The sequence below is a fragment of the Pygocentrus nattereri genome, chromosome 2 (genome assembly GCF_015220715.1).
Source record: "Pygocentrus nattereri isolate fPygNat1 chromosome 2, fPygNat1.pri, whole genome shotgun sequence".
In the NCBI taxonomy this organism is placed as follows: domain Eukaryota; kingdom Metazoa; phylum Chordata; class Actinopteri; order Characiformes; family Serrasalmidae; genus Pygocentrus; species Pygocentrus nattereri.
In genome coordinates, this window is record NC_051212.1 from 8,503,937 (window position 1) to 8,515,637 (window position 11,701).

General features: G+C 42.4%; 1 protein-coding gene across 1 annotated transcript in view; it reads right to left on the minus strand.

Moving 5' to 3' along the window:
• Window positions 1-7,186: 7,186 nt before the first annotated feature.
• The window catches only part of LOC108412006 (oocyte zinc finger protein XlCOF8.4-like), a 13,382-nt gene continuing 8,867 nt past the window's right edge, over window positions 7,187-11,701 (minus strand). Inside the window, exons 3-5 of the mRNA XM_017683846.2 lie at window positions 11,126-11,276; window positions 10,810-11,021; window positions 7,187-10,056 (exon numbers count right to left, since the gene is read on the minus strand). Of these exons, the coding sequence (XP_017539335.1) occupies window positions 8,884-10,056; window positions 10,810-11,021; window positions 11,126-11,276 (1,536 nt within the window). The 3' untranslated portion in view covers window positions 7,187-8,883. The remainder of the gene's footprint in view (window positions 10,057-10,809; window positions 11,022-11,125; window positions 11,277-11,701) is intronic.

An 11,701-nucleotide genomic window follows, 5' to 3' on the forward strand; every position in this document is an offset into this window, starting at 1 on the left:
CGGTGCACATTTTTCAAAAGTACTGGTTAGGTTAGTTGATTTGTCCATTTTTGGAAGATACTGTATGTCAGCAGGTGAGCATAGACAGTGAAGCACATTATTCTGACTGATTATTCTGTTAGAGTTGTTGCATAATGATTATGGTTTGTGTGGCTATGGTGTTGATGCAGATTTAATATTAGTCGATAAAAATGATAAAAGTGCATGACCGATGTTCCCCTTCATCCTCCTGTTTAGTACTGCTGTACTTCAGGAGTAATAACTGGCATTTTTACATGTCCATAGAGACAGTCATTGAAATGCCATCTTAAACTTGACCAAATAAAAGACTTAACATCAAACCTTGTCCATGTTCAAATATATATTCACTTCCACTTTCACACAAAAACGTTCATTTTAAGAAAACTCTTCTTGTTTTGCTTTCTACCCTGTCACGCCATTACTTCTTTATCCACAAAATATTTTAATGTCATATAAGGTGGCATGATTATGAGGAAGTGACATCAATAAGGGGAGCCCACTTCAATAGCTAGTAAAGTTTCATCAGCATTCAAGATTAAAATTTACTCTTGGGCAAATGGGAATGGGTGGTTGCACTGCTTTGAACATGGACCATCAGGTCCTTCTCTTTCTTTCTCTTCACCTCCCTCCATCTGCCCCATTCTGTCTCTGTCCCTCTCTCTCCTCTATCACAACATGCCTCCTCTGATCCCTTCTGATCTGCACCTTGAGATCTAAGTCTCAGACTTCTGTCTCTCTTCATCTTTTCATCACTTCCTGAACAATAAATGCTCTGTCCCTCCACGCATCTGTCCCACCTGACTCTTCATGTTCGTGGCAGTCCCCTCTGGCCTGCACTGGTGGATCCTCCAAACATGGACAGTCTCTCCTCTTACTCTGCCCCTAGGCTGGCTCAGTTACTCCCTGCATAACTAACAATGCCACCTTCCTCTCCTAGCTGCCCCACCTAGCAATGCACAACTTTTCCTAACCCCCTTCTGGCATGCACAAGTAGATCCTCCAAGCATGGATTTAACGTCCCCTCTTACACTGCCCTTCCACAGGCTGCTTCTCTCACTACATGATTCGCACTGCCACCTCTCCCTCTTGTGATCCCACCAAACTTACCACTGTCTGACTTCATTTGCTCTTCTCGCCTCCACCTGCAAATCACAAATTTGCATTTCTCCTCTGTGCACTTGCCTGGCATCATCACTACCTGGCACTGGTGAATCTCACTCTCGCTGAACTGCTTGAATCCGATGTGTCTGGGGTTCTATTTTCAAGCTTCTCTTCCGCAGGCTCTCGTCATCTATTTTGCCAGCTATCTCCACACACCAAACTTCAACTCCTTTAACCACACTCTTTGTGGTTTTACTATAGAGGCTCCTATTCATCTACCACCTCCAATCCACTGGATTGTTCACAGCTCTGCTGGCTCAGTTGCTCTCAACACGTCTGACTTCTCACTATGCTTCTGGACACCGTTTCTTCTCAGGCTTCTCCTAAGCAAACCGAGTTCCACCACCTTCTTCCTTCTCCCTTGGCATGGTACACTTCAAAAAAACCCATTCCATCTTACTGCAGAGGTACCCCTTCAGAGTGTCATTAAGTCTCTCTCCATGTGCCCATTCACTTGATGATGCTGCCTCATGGGCCTTCAATCCAGTTCCTCTCCTTCTTAGACTGGAATAACATCGGTTTATTTGTGAAGATGCCACTTGTACCCCTGCTGCTCTACTAATTTCAGCTGCTCTGCTGCCGTTTCTGATTTGTCCCCCTCCCAAACTGCTGATGTTGCTCTCGTCCCATTAACTTCTCAGTCCATGGGGAGCTATATCCCCTCGTCATCATTGGCCTTTATTATGGACTTGTATTCCAAGCAAATGTCTGGGGTTTTGTCTCCAGTGAGTGAAAAACAGGCTCAATTGCGTTGAGGTCAGGTGACTGACCTGGCCATTTAAGAACTTTGTCTTAAGAAGCTCTTGGGCTGCTTTTGTGGTATGTTTTGGGTCATTATCAGTGCTGTCCTATATGTGTTTTGCAGCATTTGAATGAACCTGAGCAGAAAGTATAGCTCTATTCACTTCAGAATTCATCCTGCTACTTCTATTAGCAATCATGGCATCAGTAAACACCAGTAAACCAGTTCCTTTGGCAGCCATACATGCCCATGCCATGACATTACCTCCACCATGTTTGACTGATGATGTGGTATGCTTTGGATCTGCAGCCCTTCATTTCCTTCTCCATGTTTTTCTCCTCCTATCATTCTGGTACAAGTTAACCTTGGTTTCATCAGTCCAGAACTGAACAGGCTTTTTTTCAATGTTTTACTAGCAAAGTCTAATCTGGCCTTTCTGCTCTTGAATGTTACCAGTGTTTTGCATCTTGAGGTAAACCTTCCGCATTTATATTAATGCAGGCGTCTCTTGATTGTAGACTTTGAAAATGATATGCCAACCTCCTCTAGAATGTTACTGACTTAATTAGATGTTGTGAAGGGGTTTTTCTTTACCATGGAAAAAAAATCTGTGATTACCTACTTTAGTTGTCTTCCATGGTCTCAGTGTTGCTGAGCTTCCTTGTTATTAAGCAGATCTGCTCCTGGAGTTGTCCGGATGCTTCAACCATCTTGTGCTACTTAAAGATTCATACTCAGACTCTACTTAAAGATTCTTAGTGAGGCTGTTAATGTTGATGATGAAATATTACAGTGATGGTGGTGAATAATGAGACAGAGCTGAACGTGTGACCGTTCATTAGGAGGAATAATGTTAGCGCGCTTGGGTAAAGCGTTTGGGAAACTGAAACTGGGAGCGACAGCACTCTGATGAACAGTACAAAATACTGTCACAATATTTTTAACTTCAAGTGTATTGCACTTTAGTTTTGCTTGACCTTTTTACATCAGTAACAGTAGCTAACGTTAGCCCTCTGGCTAACTAACCTGAATATTTTGATTAGTGTTTACATTTCAGCTGCGCACATACAGTCAGTAGGTAGATCACAGACAAGACAGTCAACTTTAAACGAACTTTTTTCCTAACTTGAGATAGGATTTAAGATAAAATTATTAAGATTTACTTCTGTAATACGAATTTGTGAAAAATCTTCTACTGAACTGTCAGATCTGAAGTTGAGACAAAAAGACGGGAAGTTTCTGTAATACAGCCCCAGTCCCATTGGCAGCCACACATGGCCAAGCCGTAACATTACCTCCACCATGCTTGACAGATGATGACAGATCTTCATTTGGCAAACTCTAGTCTGGTCTTACTGTTTTTTGGCTTGCCAGTGGTTTACATCTTGTGGTATACCCTCTGTATTTACTTTGGTGAGGTCTTCTCTTGATTGTTGAGGTTGACGCCTAGAGGGTGTTCTTTACCTGTGAAGGGGGTTTTCTTTCCACCATAGCTGTTTTCCATGGAGTTACAGGCCTTTTGGGGTATCGCAGTCCTTCAGTGTGTTCTTTCTTTTGAAGAAATATACCAAGTAGTTAATTAGGCCACATCTAATGTTTTTGAAAACTAGCATTTTATACGTCATTTGTTCTGTAATATTCCGCAGCATGGCGTTACATCCCTCAGCTCACCGGTTTGAGAGAATTCACCGTCCAGTGCTTTTGTTTATTCTCTCACTACAAAGCCCACCACGCATTATGCAAATACATAATACAAATCACTGGGAACATGTGGTGGGAATAATCCAGTCAATTAGCCACTGACGTAGAGACTAATAACACAGATAGCCAGTAACGTACGCTATCTGAGCGGAAACCTTTGAATCCGAAATTGCAATTCAGACTCATTACACACACAAGAAAAAACTCGGATCTCTTGTGTGCAAGACTTTTTCATCTTTTTAAACTTCTGTGGTTGTGATCAGGAACTCTATGCCAACCACACTCAAGCCCGTTAGTGGAACTGCTATGGATGATCTCATTTCAAGAGCTGTTTTCTGACACAGTAAATGCTTCCAGTCAACTACAAAACAGACCGTGATATCTGGATTATCTGTACCATGAAGGAACAACCCACAGCATCAATAAGCAATGCAAGCATCCAGGAAAGTAATCCAGTGACCAGAGGTGCCTGACATACTTGGATTAACAAACAATGACAAGGTTCGCTTATTTTTTTTTTTTGGCCATTTTTATTTTGTTCTTCACACAGAGCAAAATAAGACAGGATTAAGATGAGAGTTTTGCATATCTTTGTCAATGGCAAGATATATTAGATAAGACTACATATACACATATATATATATATATATATATATATATATATATATATATATTATATATATATGCAACAGAAAGAAAGAGCATGTATATGCAATCATCACAATAAAATCGTTCAAAATGTACCAGAATTTTCCACAGAAACATGAGCTCAAAGAACAAATGTTGAGTTTGTATTAAGAGAATATTTGTGGTATGTTTCTGAATTTGTACGTTAGGCCTGCTGTTAAAGACATTGTTGATAATTTAATGCACATTTCTGACATTTGTGGAGGAGTGAATCAAAATTTTCAGTTTGGTGTGCAATGACTGTAGAGTACGAATCAGAGACCACCCTGCGTTTAATTTCCACTCAAAACAGCCATTACAAACAAGACCTGCTTGCATTTTAACCATAGAAACCTCCAAAGTTCAGTCTTAGAAATTGGTTTAGCATTTTCTGCTTCTCATAATCCGAGTAACTCCAAACACATTCAGTGCTGAGGTCTGGAGGGGCGGCCAGATGATTGTTTTTGGCTTTCTGACATCTGCACACCTTTCAGACCCAACACGTCCGTTCAAACGCAGACAGCGTCGTCTTCTCACAGTGGAAGGATGGACATAAACCCCTGTAGATATTTCCAGATCAGAAGCAGCTCGATTTGCTCCTCTCTCTCAAAGATGAAAGCTTTAAGTGCTGTTTATCTGATGGGGCAGTTTTGGTGTCTACCAGGTCTTCCAGGTGGTTGTTAGGAGTCACATCTTCTCTGTAGCTTTGAAGTCCAGTTTTGGAAACTCCTGATTTTCACTTCTTTTCCTTTTACGGACTCAAGTGGATTATCTTATATCTAATCCTCCTCCCAAATATTTCCTGAAAAAACAAGTTATGTTTAACGGCTTTTCTGAAGAGAAATAATCGAAGGGTGGTCTCTGATTTGTGCACAGCCGATGTCCCTTATTAGCAAGAATCAAAAGGGATGAGTTACTAAAGTCAGTCAAAGTGATAAATTAATGTCTTTTATCCAACAGTTATTTCCGGCCACGCAAGCTGATTGGTTGAGAGGCGTTCTAACTGTGCTGTTATTTCGCCATCACATCACAGGTTTTTCACAAACACTGTATCACTCCACTAAGACACTGTTGCTAAGCGACAAGTTTGACTGCTGTAGGAGACGCTCAAACCATTTGAACGTTTTTATTTGACTTTTATTTAAATGGACACTTATAAGATTTGACCGACAGCCGATTTGATCGGACTCTGAAGATGAGACGACACTAAATTCCCAAACTGTCGTCACCACTGAGCAGCTTTTCACTCGCAGCTGAGACAGAAGAACAGCTGAACAACCTGCAACGTGTGGTCTGACCAAACCGGACTGAGCCATAAAACACACACAATAAAAAACAAAAAGCTGCTCAGTGGTGACGACAGTTTGGGAATTTAGCGTAAGGAGCTGGAGAACGAACTGCCGGCTGAGCAGCGAGTGGGCGGAGCTCGCTACTCTGACGTAGAAATGAGCTGCTTCTTTAGGAACTATTAATTTGGCGGAGGGAACTGCTTTCTTTATTTATTTAACTGTCGTATAAAAGCAATGGAACACTCGAGGAGTCTGTTATCACGAATAACATCACAGCTGTGATGATCTACAGCGACCAAATCACAGCCGTGATGGCATTACACGAGCAACACACTCCCGCTCGTCTTCTGCTGCTTAAATATAATTTATTCTGATGATATTATGCTGGAAAAACTATTCCATTTGCAATTTCATTGCATAAATTTACTCGTACTGAAGTAAGCTGTTTAGTGATCAAGGAGAAGGAGAAACTAATGGCAAATTAAAATTAAACATTAAGGTACTGCCAGCATCCACTGTGCTCATCTACTCTGGAGGAACTGCGCCTAGTTTGCCTTTTTCTTTTCCCAGAGTAACGTGTGCTCGTCACAATGTATATGACATGTAAATTTTAGTCAAATGTTGAGAGACACGTAGCCAGAAAAACACGGAAGGCACTATGAAAAACAAATTAGCTTATCAAACCTGTGCTTGTTTGAGCAGATGGGAGACATCACAAACACAGTTGCTGTTGTATGGTTCTTAGTGTTATCCTGATCTCTGAAGCTATAATGGCATCTCCTGTGAGACCACCTGCTCTGAACACTGCATGGGATAAAAGGATAAAGGAAAAATCGTGAACACATTGGTTTGTAGAGTTAACAGTAAATGTATTCGCTATACCAGCTAATAAGGATGGCGATCTGTTGTGCTGAGAATGATCCATCACCCCAATAATGTCTGGTCATGGGTGTTCCTATGGTGGCCCCTTTCCATGGATGGACATTAGATTAGCAGTAGGTGGGCTACAGCCAGTAGCTGTGCACCTACATGTGGTAGAGCCGTATCTGTCAACATGGTAATGAGGTCAGGTAAAACGTATGCACTCGGAACTACCAACTTCCATTTACAACCAGCTTGCACATTTGTTAGTGTCCTGTCTTAACTGTATCTTCTACTTCATTGACCAGAGCAAAAGCAGTTAATGCAATACCATGAATCCAATTTACACTTCTTAATGAACTACTAAGTTGAATTAAGTGTGTTCGAGCAGGGAGGGAAGGGGGTTCTTCGGGCTCAGGGCTGAGAACCTAATAACTCCAGTATAAAGCGAAAGCATCACATAGAGGATCTAGAGGCACAGTAACCAGAGGAGGAATGAAGAGCAGAAGCTTGAACTTATAACAGGACAGCCTGTAATTGCGGCTAGACTGTGGAAAAAGACGCTGTTAACTAAGGCCCAGTCCCATTTCACCCCTAGCCCTCCGATTTGCACAATCCAAACATTGTAGTGAGAAGAGAAAAAAACAAACAAATAAAAAAAAAAAACGTCAAGACAGCAGCACAGTGACCAAAGAAACCCACATATGTGAGAATTTTCTGTTACAAAATTACGATAACCACCGTATTTTCTTAGTTTAACGTCGTTTCAGTGTATTATGGTACCTTCCTTCATAACAAGCATACAAACTGCTAGTTGTAGGCTGATGTCTCGGTAGCTTAATTACTCCAGCAGTTCTGATGCCTGAAGCACCACAACGTAACTACTGCACCGTTTAAGGCGGAACACGAAAATAAGAATGAGAAGCTGCTTCATATCACTGAAAAATTAGTGGTGGGTGATAATAAAGAATTGCCCCCTCTTTGAAGACGTATGATGCCCTAAATGTACCTAAAGCCCAGCAGTGAGGAGCTGAATTTTACCCTCATCTGCAGTTACTGTAGAATGGCAGGAATAAGAAATGGGACTGGGCCAAAAGGTACGCACCTCTAAAACCTGTCCCAAAATTCCTCTGGCTTCCTTTCTAGACAGTGAATACTAACAGTGAATACTAACGAATACTAACAGCTAACAGTTTTAACTTGCAAGACGTGATGTTTATTTTTACCATATGTAATGTGTTCTCTGCATTTGAGATCAGATGTTTAACCTCTGAATTGTGTGATTGGTATAGCGTAGTGGGTAACACCTCCGCCTTCTATGCTGTAGACTGAGGTTCAATCCCCCGCCTGGGTAAGCACCCCACACTATTTCAATAAGAGTCCTTGGGCAAGACTCCTAACACCACCTTCGCCTACGTGTGTAAAATGATCAAGTTGTAAGTCGCTCTGGATAAGAGCATCAGCCAAATGCCGTAAAAGTAAATGAACTGGCCAGGGCCACCGGTCCAAAGTTTTATTGCACACTTCTATAACCTAAGAATAGCTTAGCCAGTTTGCATACTAATAAGCTTTAGTATGTAACAAGCCTGGGATTTCAAGGGGTTGACTTAAGTTTTTGGTGGGACTTTTCATGTCTATTTACAGCATTTGGCAGACCCTGTCTATGTGCTAAGGACAAGCTTGTTGTCCATTGGACAATGTTGATGGGCACATTGTCGACCCTACTTTAAGCTCTGGCTGCACAAAGGCGTTGGAAAGGTTTAGAAATTTCACGCTCATTCTGTTCCCACCTTAATAAGCCTATGAGAATTTCTCATGGTTGTCTCCAGACGATCATGCCTGGCCCTGCAAGGGTAGAAATTAGGAAGAAGGAACCGTTAGAACTGACACTAAGAACTGACTTAATATTCTACACCGCATATATTTGCTCACCAAAGATCTTAATGTACTCATAAAAAACAAGAATAAAATAAAATAAAGTGAATCGCCTGACTTCGCTAACTTTTGAACAGAAGTGCAGAAACAGTGGATTCTAGCCAAGAAAGAAAGTCTAAGCAGTTACATCTTTTCTGTGTAGGATAAACAATGGAAATTGAAAAATATTGTTTTTTTTTTAAATGTACAGTGGCGTCACAAAAAGAACGTTTAAGTGATGCAATAAAAATTAAATATAATAATAAAATACCAAAAACGGGATTACATACAGAAACCTGTGTAGAGCCTGTTTTGTAAAGGTTAAAAATAACTAAATTTTGAGTAAAAGGTTTTGAACAACCCGCAGTTTTCTAGCCTCATGTCAGTTGGAAATGTCCAGAACAACACAGAACAGATAGTTTATAGGACTTGGGTACATCAGAACTCGTGCTACACACTGCCATCCTTTCTCTCTTTTACTGTGCTCTTCATCAAAGCTTCCCTTTTCCAGCTTCCTTTGCGTCAAAATCACAACTCCTGGCTCTCCTCCGAGTCTGGATCACACATTGCGTCCTCACCCTCCAGCTCATCAGCCGGAGCAGAAGAGCAGTGCTCTAAGATACCTTTATGACACTCCTTAAATCTCCTTTTCAGAGGAACATCACTGAACGGTCTACCTATCCGCTTTCCCTCCTTCGTCGGTAGATACTTGGTGTCGATGCCGTGTTGTCGCTGCAGGTGGTTCTTCAGGCTGACATTGTGGTTGAAACACTCTCCACACTGCTCACACATGAAGGGCTTCTCTCCTGTGTGGAGACGCATGTGGGACTTCAGGTGGCCGGCCTGGTTGAAGGAGCGCTCGCACACGTCACACCTGTAGGGCTTTTCTCCCGAGTGGATGAGCAGGTGCCTCTCATAACTCGTTGCCTTGGAGAACTTCATGCCACACGTGCTACAAAGGTACCCTTTCTGACCACCATGGCTTTTAAGGTGAGTGTTTCGTTCATGGAAGTCTTTAAATCTCATCGAACAGCTCGGACAGCTGTACGGTAAACCTCGTGTATTATGAACCTGCTCGTGCTGAAGCTTGGACTCTTTTGTGCTAAAGTTTATCATGCAGTACTTACAGAAATGCGTATAGTTCCCATGGAGTCTGCGATAATGGACCTTTCGACCGTTCTCTGTTAGGAAACGTTTGGAGCACAGCTCACAGGAGAACACCTTTATCTTGCATTCGCACACGTGGTGCTCATCCTCCACCCTGTTTAACTTACTGCAGTCTTCACAAGTCTTGAACTCGGGCGGTTGCTCTGGAACACCGTGTACAGTAATGGCGTGTTTATGGAAGCTAATTCTGTTTTCAAAGCGAACAGGCAGGTCCTCCAAACACTGGATCTCAACAGCGTCCTCAGAGACACACTGTGGACAGCCGTAGATCCTTTGGTGCTTCTTAATCATGCAAGACGTTCCTGCTTGAGCTTCACAGTGCAAACACCAAGCAAGCGGTCTCAAGGTGTTCTGAAAGGGTTTATGGGAGGTGGACTCCTCATCATTCTCATCTTCCTTACAGCTCTCCGAGCTCTGATCTGGGGAACCGGGTAAGTATTCTGGATCATCTGGGTCGGCTTGTACGCTGTCCTCCACATCACTTGAGGTGTCATCCTCCTCAGCCTCTTCTTCAGATGAAACTACCTCGGCTTTCTGAGAAAAATAGAAGATAAAGTGTCTAGTGTGGCGTTTTGTTTTGAGCTCAAATTGCATAACGAACAAATTTGCCCAAGCTAAATTTGTTACATTTGTGCAGAAACCGTAACCTGCACACTGACCTGTTAGGTCAAACTACTGCATCAAAACCCTAAATACGCCCTGTTTGACTAAAACTGCTACAAATAACTACTATGAACCTAAACTATAGCTAAAAAGTAATGCAATGCAAGTATGTCACAATCTTTTTCTGTCACACAAACTTATTATTATTATTATAAACTTATATTGATTATATCAGCATCACAGCTTCAGAGCAGAACCAAAGACGCACACCAATGGTTATTCAAGTCAGCCTACACTTTCAAAACAGATGGTTCTTCAAGGGGTCTTTAGTCAAGAAAATGATTCTACACAGAACCATGAACACTTCCAGAGCCCTTTGCATGATTAAAGGGTAATTTAATGTGCTGTGGATGGTTTTATATAGAACCTTTATGAAAAGGTAAAAGCTTGACATCGAAATAACAGAAGAACCCTTTTGGGTGCTGTAGAATCATGTAGAGCACATTCTCCACCAATCTGAAAAACACTTTCATCATGCAAAAGGTTCCTTGCGTGTTCATGGCTCTACATAGAAATATTTTCTTTACTAAAGAACCCTTGAAGAACCATCTTTTTTTAAGAGTGTAGTCTAGTCAAACATACAGTAACTCTATAGTAATCAGTCTTCATACCCACTTAACTTACCACCACTATCTCCACTGGAGAATGCTCCTGGGGGCTCAGTGGGGACACAGCTGTCTCAATAAGATGAGGAGGTGTTGATGGGGATTCATCATAGAACGCTGCCGCAGGCTGATCGTCTTTCGTGTGGGTTGACGTCAGCTCGCTGAAGTGCGGGCTCACCTGCCTGTTTGTGCCAACACCAGTCTCTCTGGTCTTAGGAGCAACCAGAACACCTATACAAGAGGAAGCAGTGCATTTTGTGAGATTGATATGCATAAATTTACTAAGAATGAGATTAAATATGTTTAAGACAAAGAACGGTGCTTGTCCTGCTGACCCTGGCTTCGTTTGTGTATCAGCGTGCTGGCCGACAGCTGCGTTCCTACAGTCCTAACGAGCTTCGGCACAGGGTCACACTGCAGCCCGACGTCACGTGTTCGCGGCGACTCACTTTGCGAGCCGTCATTCAGCCAGAAAGAGTCGTCATCCTTCATAAAAGAAACAACATTAACAGACTGGCCTTGTGAAAAATGTGGACGTTTCACTAATTTTCATTGGAATTTTTTCCCAGTTTTTGGTCAGTTAAGATTAAGGGACCCTTATTAGTCCCACAATGCGGAAATTTTACCTCCTCATTTAACCCATCCGTGCAGTGAAACACCACATACACACTATTGAACGCACACACACTAGGGGGCCAGGAGCACACTTGCCCAGAGCGGTGGGCAGCCCTATCCACAGCACCCGGGGAGCAGTTAGGGGTTAGGTGCCTTGCTCAAGGGCAATTCAGTCCCATACTGTAGGCTCAGGGGATCGAACCGGCGGCCTTCTGGTCACAGGGCTGGTTCCCTACCATCCAGCCCATGGATATGAGACATACAGTGTGAGGAATGAACCTATGCATTGCTGGCAG